The 15,501-nt window shown below is 37.7% G+C and overlaps 1 protein-coding gene and 1 long non-coding RNA gene across 6 annotated transcripts in view; both read right to left on the reverse strand.

The window, feature by feature from the left end:
- Positions 1–2,834: 2,834 nt before the first annotated feature.
- On the reverse strand, positions 2,835–5,743 carry LOC147847006 (uncharacterized). The gene is made up of 2 exons (XR_015476983.1): positions 4,231–5,743; positions 2,835–3,628 (listed from the first exon to the last, which is right to left on the reverse strand). It is a non-coding gene; the product is annotated as an uncharacterized LOC147847006 (long non-coding RNA).
- A 112-nt stretch (positions 5,744–5,855) lies between these two features.
- Positions 5,856–15,501, reverse strand: part of itsn1 (intersectin 1 (SH3 domain protein)) — a 90,162-nt gene continuing 80,516 nt past the window's right edge. For 4 of the 5 annotated variants that reach the window (XM_087235259.1, XM_087235258.1, XM_087235257.1 and 1 more), the window contains 8 exons: positions 15,323–15,421; positions 14,178–14,345; positions 12,375–12,587; positions 12,008–12,129; positions 9,635–9,717; positions 9,469–9,552; positions 7,246–7,419; positions 5,856–7,017 (listed from right to left, as the gene is read on the reverse strand). In XM_087235259.1, the coding sequence (XP_087091385.1) occupies positions 6,869–7,017; positions 7,246–7,419; positions 9,469–9,552; positions 9,635–9,717; positions 12,008–12,129; positions 12,375–12,587; positions 14,178–14,345; positions 15,323–15,421 (1,092 nt within the window). In that variant the 3' untranslated portion in view covers positions 5,856–6,868. The remainder of the gene's footprint in view (positions 7,018–7,245; positions 7,420–9,468; positions 9,553–9,634; positions 9,718–12,007; positions 12,130–12,374; positions 12,588–14,177; positions 14,346–15,322; positions 15,422–15,501) is intronic. The other variant, NM_207182.1, reaches the window with a different exon arrangement.

Raw genomic sequence — 15,501 nt, forward strand, 5'->3', positions numbered from 1 at the left:
CGTTGAACACAAAATAGAAAATACTTTGAAAAATGCAAGTCCTACCATGGAAGTAAATGGTTACCGGTTTTCAACATTCTTCACAATATCTTCTTTTCAACAGAAGTTAAAAAAGTCTGAGATTGAAAAGTCAAACTGGTCAAGTAAAGGCTTGAGTAAATGATGACAGAATTTAAACTCGAGAGGTTATCCTAAATCACAATAAATAAATAAAAAAACCTTTGAATGTGTAACGGTTTTAATGATTGTAATGCTTACCCAAGTGGTTCCAAAACCATTATGAGTTTAATTTTTCTTCCGTTCAACACAAAAGAAGATACCTTGAAGAATAGAAGTACTACTATGGAAGTCAATGGTTACTGGTTTCAACGTTCTTCACAATATCTTCCTTTCATCAGAATAAAGTCACACAAGTCTGTGATGAGTAAACAATGAGTAAATGACCACAGAATAAAATATTATTGGGTGAACTGGCTTTTAAGGTAACCAAATTTCCTACTTCGAGAGTGCATCCGAAAAAAACACTGAACCCATTAGAATGTACTGGTATTAATGGGTAACAAGTGACGGTTTGTAGCATTTTTTCTGCAGGGCTGCAAGATATAAACTTGCATTTAACAATTTTAACTAAAAGTGTCAAATGTAAGTTGTATTTCTGAGAAAATAACATCGGGATTGTGAGAAAGGGTCTGGCTTTCCCCAAGAACTTTGACTCATACATTTGTGGCATTCACAGTTAAGCTGTGATCCTAAATTACAGATCTTAAAATTGTGGTTTAATATCTTTTGATAAAACAGCCCCCATCACACACTAAAATCTGAAAAATTAATGGATCGACTTTTCATTTCAGAAAATTGCCTAAATTAGTTTTAAAGTAATTTTTTAAATGACCTATAATTATAAAATTATTGCAATTGACCAGTAATTTTCCAGAAAAGTCTGCAAGTGTAAAAGTTATATTCAATTCATCTTTATTTCTGTAGCGCTTTTACAATGTAGATTGTCAACGCAGCTTAACATAGAGGTGTTAAATTAAAACTGTGTCAGTCCAGTTGTCAGAGTTGATGTTCAGTTTAGTTCAGTTCAGTGTGGTGTGGTTAAATTTCACTGCTGAAAGTCCAAACACTGAGGAGCAAATCCATCGATGAGCATCTCCACAAGTCCCAAAACCAAGCAAGCCAATGGCAAGAAACAAAACTTCCACCAATTTACGAAAGTGAAAGAAAAAACCTCGAGAGATACCAGGCTTAGTTGGGCACAACCATTTCTCTTCTGGAAAAACTTCTTGTGCAGAGCTGCACTCTAAGTGCCAGAGGCTGGAGAATGCTGGACGTCCATCGTGAAGAACTGCAGATGTGAGCAGGACACCGATGGGGGATCAGGCTGGCCCACGAGATCAATGCGAAGACTTGTCAAAGACACTAAAGTCACAGTTTCATAAGATAAACATCAGAATTGTGAGATGTATACTCAGAATTGGAAAAGCTTGGAGTCTAAGTGTATATCTTATGATTCTGATTATTTCATCTCCATAATTATGAATTATTTTTCCGTTGGAAGTTTTTTGCATATTTCTTGCAATTCTCATTTTAAATTGAGAAAACGTGGAAAAAAGTTGTAAAAAAAATTGAGATACAAACTTGCAATTCCTTGAGAAAGAGTCAAAACTGTGAAATGTTGACTTGTAAAAATATGTAAAATATGTGTCCAAGACAAATCTAGAGCAGTGTTTCTCAACCACATTCCTGGAGACCCACCAGCTCTGCACATTTTCCATGCCTCTTGACCAAACACACCTGATTCAGATCATCAGCTCATTAGCGAAGACTGAAAGACCTGTAATGGGTTTCACAGACAAAACTAGACATCCTAAACATGCAGTGTTGGTGGTCCTCCAGAACGTGGTTGAGAAACACTGATCTAGATGCACTGGGACACATCGTCAGTGGTGTATCCTGGGGTCAGTAGGTGTTTCAGTTCTTTCAAAATCCGACACCCTCACCCAGTTGACCCAACTGCGGTTGATAGATCCCTGCTTGCGTCCCAGTAGCAATCGCTCATGGATCAGTCCTCTTTATTCATAGCCATCTTGTGGCTTTCTCTGCAGCTTCAACAACAGACTTAATGGCCCCCTTCTTAACAGCCATTACTTGGTCTAGTTGGTTGAAAACTTTACAGAGTGCACACTCTGCAAACCCTCAACAGCCCAATTTTATTGGCTCACAGTGGGTCTTCCAGCCCCCATCCTGGCACTTCTCTACTGTAGCTCCTGGTTCTTTGAGGGTTTCCTTTCACTTGCCTCTTCCTTTAACTCTTCCCAGGGCGCTGCGAGTTCAAGCAAAATCAACTGTCTTGTTGCTTCAGAAATAATAATTATGTCTGGTTGGAGTGATGTAACTATGTGCTGTGGGAACTTTAACTTCTTCACCAGGTTGACTTGGAAGTTCCAGGCAGGGGCTGAGTGGAGAAGACCCAACCTTGTCTTCCCCAGCTTTCACAAAGTCAATCCTCCTTTTTGGGGCAAGATGGTACCTACTAGAGATGATGGCATCGCAAACGCTTTCTGCCACCGCCTTCAGTACTTGGTCATGCCGCCAATGGGCCCTTCCACCAGGGCCTTTGGACAGCTGCTCAACAGGTGTTGTAATGTTTCCCTACCAGAGCATGACTAGTATGCTGGAAGGGCATCCCCTGTGTAAAACATATGCTGGATAAGTTGGCGGTTCATTCCGCTGTGGCGCCCCTTGATAAATAAGAGACTAAGGCGAAGAAAAATAAATAAATTAATGAAACAACCAACAGTTGTAATAAAAAAAAAAATGGACAAAACCCCTTGGTCCAATTGAGTTTTAATCGCAACATTAAGACAACACACTGCTTCTACATTGATAACAATACGCTGTCATCAACATATTTACTTCTCCATTTGTAATATATTATACTCCATTCAAAATTTTAAACATAGACACATATATTACTGTTTGATCAATGGGACTTTTGCTCATTAAAAAATAATAAAGACGGGTGGGGGGATGGGGGCAAACCCTCTGGTCTGAAACGTACAGAGTGCATGATTAGAGATGAGGGAACGGCGGTCAGGAGACAGGTAAAAGTAAAGATGTGCGACCATGACCCCTTTGCATTGTCTAAAATGTTCTTTAGATGAGGTTTGGGGAAAATGACCCAGCAAAAAGCACTAAGAATCACTCTCTCTCACACACACACACACACACACACACACACACACACACACACACACACACGCACACGCACACGCACACGCACCCACACATAGAAAAACCAAGTGGAATAACTTGCTGGCCCCACATGAACTGTTTTTCCTTGATCACTCCGGCATCTCACTAGCACAGCAGTGGATTATTAATGTGTGTATTGCATCTAGACAGGAAAACACACACACACACACACACATTAAAATGTAACAAAACTGATCCCTCGCTACAGTCCAAATGAAAACGCCACCTTTCTCTGGCTCAGTAGTGTGATAATCAAAGCCGAACACATTTAAAATAAAACAAAACACAGCACATTTCATCATGTATGTAAAAACAGCGGGCTCTTTCTAGAGCAGTGTTTCTCAACCACGCTCCTGGAGGACCACCAGCTCTGCGCATTTTCCATGGCTGAGTCCGAAAATCACCTACTACTCAGTAGGTACTGCATTATAATATAAATGTACTACTCAGCCGTTAGAAAAGTACGTTATCCACAGTATGAATGTGAGTAGTACGAAAGGAACTCGAACGTACTACAGTACATCTGCCATTCGTGATGATCATGTGACCTACCCAAATCAGTTGTGTCGCTTCACTCCCATTCACGAATTTGCAAACATCCGATGCGCACTTCAGAGTCGCGCCGGAAATAGTAAGTCATCCGGGTACTTCTCGCATACTGTTCTTCGAATTCTACGAATTTTGACACACTACTCGATTCATACACTGTTTTTAGAGTACTATACAGAGCGGAAGTATGCGATTTCAGACACAGCCCATTTCTCCTTAACCCAACACACCTGATTCAGATCATCAGCTTAGTAGCAGAGACTAAAAGAGCTGTAATGAGTGGAAAGAAGACATGCATTGCTGGTGGTCTTTCAGGAACGTGGTTGAGAAGATATCTGGATGTTTGCAGCACATTTGGGTAAAGATTGATCCCTTTTGCTCATTTAAGATCGTTTTAACGTGCTTTCCAAACCTTTACACCACCATATCCCATTTTTTTTTGCAAATAAAAAACACAAAATATCTCTTATTTTGTACAAATATGACAAAGCTACAGTGTTGATCACTAATGCCTAACAACAGCACGATAAGAATAATAAAAATCAAAGAATAAATAGTCCAAAACAAGACGTGAACTCATTAGTAATGCGGCATCAAACTTAAAAATAGTACTATATATTAATTAAATAGTTGACTTTGTGGTGTACCACTATAAAACTACATCAGGGGAGAACTGAAGACCAACATCCGCATGAATTATTGCTAAAACTAGTTATGATGGGACATTTCAGAGATACAGCGGGGAAATTAAGTATTGAACAGGTCATGTTTTTTCCTGAGAATATTTCTATAGGAGCCGTTGACATGGAATTGAATTGGATTTTGGTAAGAACCCACACAATACAAACATAAAAGTCATTGGTGACGTAGACGTTAAATATCTGTGAAATTGGCAGATACTGACCTAAAGTTGAAGTAATTTTTCTAGTCTTTCGGCCTGGTTTTTCCTGCCAGACGGCCTCGGCTGGAGAAAAACAACTTCTCCCGGATAGCAAGATAAGGAGACGCTCTGAAATTCCTGCTCCCTGTCAAGGACACCTGTTGGACTCTACAGGCTTACACACACACACACATACACAGCTATAAATAGACAATCACTACCTACCTATCCCCTCATCCCACGCCTTTGTGTGCTTTCACCCACTGGAGGGGGTATGTGGGTCTGTGACCAGCGCCCCATGGCTGCAGAACCAGATGGCTGCCCGCCCTCATCGGACTATATCCACACCCCCTGTTCCCATCCCCTGTGGCAATGTTATGTCTTAACTGTGTGTTTATGTGCGGATTACTGGGCTTTTTTTTCTCCCTGGTCTCACATTGCCCTAATTCAAGAGCAGGGTGAGAGGGAGTCCCTCTCCTGAAATGTATCTTACTTCCGTTTTTCTAAATGCTACCTCCTGTGACCTGTCTTCCCCTGAAAATTGTGATGTTTGTGTACAATTGTGAACCATGGGGGTTCAAATTCACTATACAAAAGTGTATGTGACAAATAAAGGCCTGATTTGATTTGAGATGTTGGACTGAAGCAGCGAATATTAATTTACAATGACAAAGAGCAGTAGGTTTCTGAAGAACTACAGTGAGATTTCAGCTGCTGTCTGGGCTTTCACTGCTATTCTACACCTTCCCTTCTTCATGTGTTCAATACTTCCCTCCCCCCAAGTCATCTAATTTCATTACGCATACCTTAATTTGTAAACTAAATAAATTTGTTTTCTTTCTATATATGGATTTCTTTAGTCTGGGGAAAACTTCAAGTCAATGAACACCTTAAGAATTTTTTCTTGAAAAAATTGGTGACGTTCAATACTTATTTCCCCCGCTGTATATTTGACATCCTACAGGTAAACGCTCCTGATGTGGTATTTCTGTCGGCCTCTGAGATGGGTCTCAATTTCTACAATAAATAAAAGTAGCAAAGACATAAACAAACAGAGCATTGTTCCTTTCCTCGTTCACTTTTGCGTATATATATATATATATATATATATATATATATATATATATATATATATATATATATATATAAACTGTCTTTTCATGGAGCGTTTGCGGCCATTTCTTGAGACTTGCTCACATTTAATGGGCCCTCAAAAACATCTACATCCCATCGACGGTGTCTTTCAGTAAAAATAGATGAATATTGATCGACACAACAGAGGTTTGCCAGCAAAACCTGGGTTTTTAGTGTTAGGAACTGAAGATATGGAATAAAATGATGGAACGGCGATAATAAAGGTGAATCTCACGAAAACCTGTTTAATATTTGCATTAAATAAAAACGAGGCCTGCTTTCAGGATAATCATCTCATATTACTGTAGGTTTAATAAATTACATCTTTAAAAAATATGAATCAATATAAATTACAAGCGAGCAGACTACCATGAAGCATAAATAATTAAATAATCTCACAGGTATACGATTGGATTGACAGTAGTAGATTTCAATGAGATTCACCCATTCACCGAAATGGCACATGATTTGGAACGTGTCATTATTCTAGAACAGGGGTGTCCAAACTCGGTCCTGGAGGGCCGGTGTCCTGCATATTTTAGTTTCAACCCCAATTAAACACACCTGAACCAGCTAATCAAGCTCTTTCTAGGTGTACTAGAAACTTCTAGGCAGGTGTGTTAAAGGAAGCTAAACTAAGCAGGACAGAGCTTGGACACCCCTGTTCTAGAATAATTCTGTATATTCTAAAATCAAGAGCTTTAAGAATATTGTGTCAAATGGCACTACTGTTCATTAGAGCTCATTAAAACGACTCTTTAAGACTTGCAGCATCCATCACACATGGCTCTACAGCACGTCCTGTTTTCATTTGCGCACACACACTCGACTTGTCTTAAAATGGACAATAAAAAATCCAGTCAGGATCACTCGGTAAGACTGTTACAGCATTTAGCGGACTCACAGACGCTTGTGCGGATACACACACATTCACGCACTGGGATTTATGACGCTGGGGGATTGTCACATTAGGCTAGTGGGCTTCACCACGGAGGAATGAGGGATGTGGTATCTGTGGGGTCGAAAAGGTCAGGTTAAATAATGCGCTCAGGATTCATCGAAGAGCTGCAGGTCCAGTCGCACCACAATCTCTCCCGTCGGGACTTCGTGTAAAAGCAGACGCTTGGTGATGGGACCCTTCGAGCCCTGGTCCTTCTTGATGTCGGCCAGCCGAATCTCCGTCCTGCCCAAGAAATCTAACAAGAAGGGGAAAATAACGAGAAATGATATTGAGAATGAAAAATACAAGTATAATTTTCAATTTTATTGTTGTTGTTTAAAGCTGCATTCATTTAAAATCCAGAAATACAGTAAACAGTGCAATATTGCAAAACACCACTTTTTTTTTCCTTTTTAAATAAATTGCACATTTTTTATTTGTTATTTTATTTAATTCATTTAGATTTATGTTGGAGTTTACTGACCGTCCGGGGAGAACTGATCCCTCTCAAACACAGTGACACACAGCACGTCCTGCTCCAGGTCTTTGATGAAGAACTGGCAGTTTGAGTTCCACTTGGGGTTCAGAGTGTCCTGAAGGGTCTTGGTGACGTGACACTGAGAGCCCATCGTCACCTCACAGTACGGGTTACTCTTACCTGCACAGACACCGGACACACATCAGGTGATCTATAGTATCTGCGTGCTTATATAAGGAGAAAACGATTGTACACCTGAGACGGTGATGCAGAGAAGCTGTTATAATCTCAAGTGTGCATTATATTCTAATAACTCAATCGATTCAGCTTATACAATGATTACCACACCTAACGGCATCGTTCAGAAGTTCAGATGTTGTATTTTGAGACAACTAGTTTCCTACACATCTCATCCAAACCCTTATTTGATCCGATTCGATCTTTGGCTGTTTTAAGGAAAAATCATACTTCTCTGTTGAGTTCATGAGAAGGGTTAGATATCCTTTAGGGTTTTTTCGATACTGGTGCTAAAACAATTATTTTAAAAAAGTACAGGTGCCAAAACGGTGCCAAAACCGACACTTTTGAGCCACAAAATGACAGAAAAAAATGAACCTTTTATTTGACAAAAAATATTTTAATCATTTTAATTAAATATTTAATATAAGTATAAAGAATACATCAATTCATATTTAATATATTTGAATTGAATTGCATTATTATGTACCTATGTTGTACCCCTTGATGCTTCTTACGTCCTTGTCGCAGCACCAGTGGCACCAAAATTATTGCATCGAAATTTATATGCTGATTCGTTCCAGTGCATTTGTTCGGTACCCAACCCTATTCATGAGGGTGATCTGGTGTAGCCTTTACACAGTTGCATTGATTTTACCATATCCTGACATGGATCCTGAGGTGCACCTCTCAGAAAATTTAACTATATGTCACAATGATGTGTAATAGAAGATCTGTGATTGGTTGAACTGGTATCGATGAGGAGTGTGGGCGGGGCAGAGAGCTGCAGTGGTGGAATGAGGCTGGTGGTGAGAATGTTTACTGTTTTTTGATTCCTGTGGAGGAGCTCTGGATGTAAACTTTTGTTTTGTGTTTATTTTATGATCAAAGTTGTTGAACATTTGTTGATTCCTGCCTCTTTCTTCCTTTAAGGAGTGTGAGTTTGAGCCACTTCTACAATAGCATATAACAAAAAACAAAACAAAAAAAAAAAAACAGCGAAATTGTAACAGAAACTCACTGACTACTAGCATTTCGGAAGCGTTATTGCAGAGCAACACAGATAAAACATAGAAGTATAAATGATCACAATAGAGTTGGCTACATGCAGGTACACCAATCACTTCATGCAGATGTATAAGGCTTTAGACGGTAAAGTACTTTGAAATAACTGAATTAGTTTGGAACTCTAATGGGGTGTTCAGATATCAAGTCTAAAACCAAGTGGAAAACGCAAAATGTCACTGCACTCAGGAAAAGCTGCACTCTCCAAGAAACCATCATTGACAAACTCTTGCTGTAGCTCTAATACAAGCTTTATAACCAAAGAAAAGAAAAAATATGGCAGTGTTTTGGAGCTCTGCATTTGTCTGAAGTAATTAGCTTAATCATTATTACTGAAATGTGTGTTACATACAACATGTCAATCTGATTGGTTGGTTTATTGTCACATAACATGCGGTGTGCTTGAGGTATAACCTGCTGCGCTGTAGCCTGGAAAAAGCAAGCGTGTTGCATCACATGCATATTGAAACAGATTGGCTCTCTATTTGAACAGCTTGCTGCGCATCTCCATTTGAAATAACGAACTTAGGTGCACAGAAGACGCAATATGTAAACAGTCCCTAAAATTGTCAACACCTGCCTGGAACTACTTTAGCTGTGCATTTATTTGGAAAATATATATAATAATAATCATTAAAATACACAACCTAGAACAGAGATGGGCAAACTCAGTCCTGGAGGGCCAACTTTAATCAAACACACCTGCCTATAGCTTTCTTGTGATCTTGAACACACCAATTAGCATGTTTAAGTGTGTTTAATTAGCGTTGGAACAAAACTATGCTGAACAACAGCCCTCCAGGACAGAGTTTGCCCTTCCCTGCCCTAGAATGTTTATCAGCCAATCAGAATCGAGCTTTCAAGAGCCTCTTAATATGAAATCTAGTAAAGCACTTCAAATTGCATTATAGAGTATTCATTGTTTACCATTTGAGCGGCAGGGCTTCAGTTCGATGCCTTCAACAATGTTGACCATTAGCCGCCCGATGCCAGTGGCCCTCTGAGACCTCACTGCAAACATAACACCAGTGCTTAGAAAACACTTACAAGGTAATTAACGCCTATGAGTGCATGGAAGGAAAAGTTGACTGACCCAAGTAGGCTTTTTCTCTCTTCCTCTTTTCGGTTTCGATGAAGAGCTCAGAGGCAGCTTTGATTTTCTGCACCCAAGCTGTCCTGCAGGGATCACGAGATGAAACAGAAGAACAGAGTCAACATATGTGTGTTTTACAGTATTTATAAGAGCTTATTAGAATGAATGATGCTGACAATGATTACTTTACATTATTACACAATATTACAAATTTGCCTTTATTTTTGATCAAATTATTTCAGAGACCCAGAAAGATGCGTCTTTTTGAGATTTAATGCTTCCAGCCGGGGTTTCTAAATCTTCTAAATTGTCCGGGATTAAGCTTTCGATTTCTAAAGATGTTGTTAGTTGTATGCGTAACAACTGCATATGCACAGCTGTGAGAGCGAAAGAAACATTAAAATAATTCATTTCTTAATCTAAACGACTCGTAAAAAACAAGAAAACATTACTATTCAGTGCATCCGGAAAGTCCTCCAAGCGCTTTACTTTTTCCACATTTGTTTATGTTATAGCCTTATTCCAAAATGAATTTAATTCATTGATGCAAATTTATTAAAAATAAAAAAACTGAAAAATCACATGTACATTAGTATTCACAGCCTTTGCTCAATACTTTGTTGATGCACCTTTGGCAGCAATTACAGCCTGAAGTCTTATTGAAAATGATGCCACAAGCTTGGCACACCTGTTTTTAGGAATTTTGCCCATTCCTCTTTGCTGTACGTCTTAAGCTTTATCAGCTTGGATGGGAAGCGACAGTGTACAGCCATTTTCAGATCTCTTCAGAGATGTTCAATAGCATTTAGGTCTGGGCTGTGGCTGGGCCAATCAAGGACATTCACTGAGTTGTTTTGAAGCCACTCCATTGATATTTTGGCGGTGTGCTTTGGGTCATTGTCCTGCTGGAAGATGAACCGTCGCCCCAGTCTGAGCTCTAGAGCGCTCTGAAGCAGGAAAGAGTCCTGGTGGTTCTAAACATCTTCCACTTACGGATGATGGAGGCCACTGTGCTCATTGAAATATTCAGAGCAGCAGAAATTATTCTGTAAGCTTCCCGAGCCTTGTGCCTTGAAAAAATCCTGTCTCGGAGGTCTACAGACAATTCCTTTGTCTTCATGCTTGGTTTGTGTCAACCCAGGGACCTTATATAAACAGGTGTATGTATGCCTTTTCAAATCATGTCCAATCAACTGATTTTACCACAGGTGAACTCCAATTAAATTTAAACATCTCAAAAATGATCAGTGGAAACAGAGTGTATCTGAGCTCAATTTAGAGCTTCACGGCAAAGGCTGTGGATACTTCTGTACATGTGATTTTTCGGGGTTTTATGTGTAATAAATTTGCAACAATTTCAAAAAACTTTTTTTTCACTTTGTCATTATGGGGTATTATGTGTAAAATAAAAGCTGTAACATAAAAAAATGTGGAAAAAGTGAAGCGCTATGAATAATTTACGGATACACTTTATACTCTAAGAGGACGCAATGACATCTAAACTGTCTGCAAAACAATTCTACACAATTAGAAATGGTTAATCAACTCATTTGCCTTATTTGAATAATTTAAACTTTTATTCTTGTAATTATTATAATTTGTTAGAGATGTTTGTTTCTCATTTGCTGTATATTTGATTAATATGATGATGCTAATATATTACATATTTTATACATATCTAAAATGCTAGGGCAGGCCTATACAAAATCTCAGGCCAATAAAGCAACCTGAAATTGAACTAACCCATTGAAAAGAAACAGTTTATAACAGTGTCATAATAAATAAATATATTGTTACAAATTACATTATTTTTTTGTTTGTCATATGTAGTTGACTATTTATGTGCCATGGGTAAAAGGTAAGCATCGCAAGTACATTTCAAACCTGTGTGAAGCGCTGTCTTAATTTATAACAAATATATAATATAGGTTGTTATAAGATACGTACTAGTAGGGACTATTTAAGAGACACTAGTAATTAATCATTAGGCACTAGTACTTATTGATTAGAAAAACTATTATATTTTGTTATTATTCTAGTTTCATTTCTTATCGTGGTAGTCAGTTATTTTGCTTTTTAACTTATTTACTTTATTTATCTTATGGTTTAACTAGCTAGAATGACCACAGTAGAGAACAAAAATTTGAATGAATAATAACAGTATCTGATAAAGAACTAGTATGCAATATTAGCTAATGAATCATTTCTAGTACATAAGATCTTTTCATAAGCACGTTTTTGAGATTATAATGTTTATCTATAATGGCTTGTCATAGCAATATTTCACAACATTACAATTTCTATAAACAAATTCAGCCCTATTAGGCATAAAATACTTTAAAAAACATAATTAAACATATAACTAGTACATACCTTTCGTTGATGCTCTCAGCCCGTATAGTGTAGACTCTGTCGATGTGAGATATGTGAAAAATGGGTTCATCTCCCGAGGGGTCAGTAGGCAGCTTCACTAGCACCTCATTGAGAAAGATGGGCTGTAGACATCAATGAGGCAGGTAAAAGAAACTTTAAAGATCAAAAGATAATTGCAAATAATTCAGATTTTTAGTTTAACTCTGTTTTATTGATGCATATTAGTCAGAGTTACAGTATTACAAGACATGAATTGTTCCAATCCATCAGCAGGAAACACAATTCGTTCGCATTTTCTTCCTCTCTGAATCAAAATATACATTCTTGCATCCAAAATGAATAATTTAGATTTTTAAGTACATCTCACCGTTTTGTACATGCGATACTGCAGATGGGATTTCGCACTGAAGACCTTGTCTGTCCCGGATGAGCCCAGAGGTTTGATTATCTGTGTGAGGAGCAGGAAGTCGTTAAAAAGGAAGCCGTAAAGCTCTTTGTTGCTCTTGGCTTTGTAGAGTTTTCCACTGTGCAGGAACTTCCGAGGGCCCAGACAGTTTGTTACAGAGTTGAACACAAGTTGCTGTAAAGAAAGAAAGAAGAAAAAAAAGTTCATTGTAATAAAATCTGAGAGGGATTGCCTAAGGGAAAGCCTGATTTATACTTTCGCCTGGTGCCGTATCGTGCACCTTCTGTGATGAGCCTTTTGTACTTGCCGCGTTCGTCATTGTGATATTCTTTAAATCGACAAGGGGCGATCAGAAGAAAATGACCGTAGAGTCAGACAGATAAACAGAGAAGTAGGAAGTTTCCGGAACTACGTCATATCATTAATTTCATTCAAGATTTTTAAACAAATTATTTTTATTGTTTTTATATATTATTTTAATGATTATAAGGATTTTTATAACCATTCAAGATTTTTTTTAATCAAACTTTGATGTATCACTTGCTTTTGTGCATATCTCAGACAGTTTTACCTATTGAAGTTTATTAAAATAATAATCACAACAGAACATTTGCTGCTCTACAAATATATATTTTTTATCATGGCAAGAATAAAAGCAAAAACTACACTAAAAAGTTACACAAACTAAAAAAAATACAGATTTGTTTGATTTAGCCCCCTCCACAATTCACACATTTTTGTCTGGCTAGTTTCTGTTTTATTCTTATGTTAAAAACTTATGTCCAACATTGGTTATCCCTATGATCACGGATCATAAAAGTGTCTGTACAGTCCTACTGTTTCAAACAAAATCTTTTAAAAGTGATGACGGCACATTCGCCGCGAGCACTCAAGCGAACACGTCGAGTATAAACCAGGCTTAAAACATTTATTTTGATTAAAGTTCCTTATATGGATGTATGATGAATTCCTCAAAACAAATGAAGCAGCAGAACTAAAATATATTATTCATTAATAATATGAAAAGTTTCTTAAGCATCAAATCAGCATCAGAATGATTTCTGTATGATCGCGCGACACTGAAAATTCAGCATTGCATCTCAGAAATAAGGTTAAAGACACATATGAGAGGTTTGCACTGACTGTGGGCTATGTTTTGTATTGTTTTTGAACCTGTGTTGTGTGTTGTTTTTCTGTACTTGGTAACATCGGAAGCTGTAAGGTTCTGTATGTGTTCATATATGTTGCATTTGTTTATTCGTTTTATATGATCGCATACGTAACAGTAGGCTATTTCGTCATTGATCTGCAGCTATAATCAACTCATGTTCATAGAAAAGTTAGTAACAAACATTTATACACAAGTATTTATGTGTATGAAGCATCTGTTTTGTGAGAGGTGTTTCTCATATGATATGTGAACGACCTGTACAGCTTCATTTTGAACAAGATTTCCTTGAGCGAGAATGACGCCAACTGAAACCCTTAGTACCCTTTAGGCAGCGGAAATGTAAGCCTGATGAAGGTGACCCGTACCGACTCGTACCGTACCGTACCAGTCAGCGGAAATGGGCCATAAGTGCATCTTTGGCGATTTTAAATTTCTTTTATTTTCTTTAAAACTCTTGCAGAGTGGAAACCTTTATGCAGAAGGGTACTTTAATAACAAAACTCAATTAAAAACAATCTAGTGAAATTCTGTTATTTAGTGATTGTCTGTATATACAGTAGAGTGTGTTTCTGCAGCAGATTTGTGTCCAGTACCTCTGACAGTCCCTCACACTGCACATGTGCCTGTATCCATTCCAGCCGGTCGGAGTTTTCTTTCTCTCGTACACCTTCATTGACCTGCGAGCACAGCTCTTCTGCTTTCTCCAGAGCCAGACGCAGGTGACTGTGGTCTGGGTGGCTTTCTGGAGTGTTCTCTAAAATCTGTGCACGAGGAGAGAAGAAACAATGAAACAATGGTCCCCTTATTTGCCTTCCAAATCCGGTTTAATTGCATATCTGACTGGAATCAAATCATATTGATCAAGTGTAAATGGAAAAAATATAGATACAGTTGAAGTCAGAATTATTAGCCCTCCTGTGAATATTTTTTCTTTTTAAAATATTTTCCAAATGATGTTTAACAGAGTAAGGAATTTTTCATAGTATTTCCTATAATATTTTTTCTCCTGGAGAAAGTCTTATTTGTTTTAGTTCGGCTAGAATAAAAGCAGTTTTTAATTATTTTAAAACCATTTTAAGATCAATATTATAAGCCCCCTCAAACTAAATAATTTTTTTTATTGTCTACAAAACAAAACATTGTCATACAAGGATGTGCCTAATTACCCCAACTTGCCTAGTTTACCTAATTAAGCCTTTAAATGTCACTTTAAGCTAAAAAAAAATATCTAGACAAATATTATTTACTGTCATCATGGCAAAAATAAATCAGTTATTAGAAATGAGTTATGAAAACTATTAGTTATGAGTTAAAAATATCACCCTGTTAAACAGAAATTGGGGAAAAATATATAGAGAGGCTAATAATTCACAAATTTTAAATCCTTTTCAAACCATATTGCTTGAAATCGGTTTCAGTCTGGCAATATGTTGCTTATAGAGCCAATACTTTAATTTTGAGGCTCCTGGAGAGCATAATGTCATATTTTAGGACAATATCTGTTGTGTATTGCAACCGTAGAACTGCACTGGTGCTGGCAAGCCAATGCAATGCACCATTATGACATAGAAATCAATGGAGATATTCCATAAACCGGAAGATCTCCACAGGTCTTATGAACTGGGTCAGTTGCCATACACTGTGTGGACAGATAATAGTTTGGATTGTGATTAAGTACTTTTGTTTTGATGTTTTGAAACAGTTGATTAGCATGATTGTGTTCATGTACTGTACGTACGTTTTTGATGATGAGGGGGTATCGGGTGACTCTCTGCATGGGTTTGAGAAGGAAACTGGACAGGGGCATTCCCTTACAGCGAGGGTCCATCGCTAACCTCTGTAAAACATGTAGAAAATTCATAAATAAATAAATAAATAAATAAATAAAATAGCAACTTGAGACATTTGAGATCTATC

The sequence above is a fragment of the Danio rerio genome, chromosome 1 (assembly GCF_052040795.2).
Source record: "Danio rerio strain M-AB ecotype USA chromosome 1, GRCz13ab, whole genome shotgun sequence".
NCBI classification, from domain to species: Eukaryota; Metazoa; Chordata; class Actinopteri; order Cypriniformes; family Danionidae; genus Danio; species Danio rerio.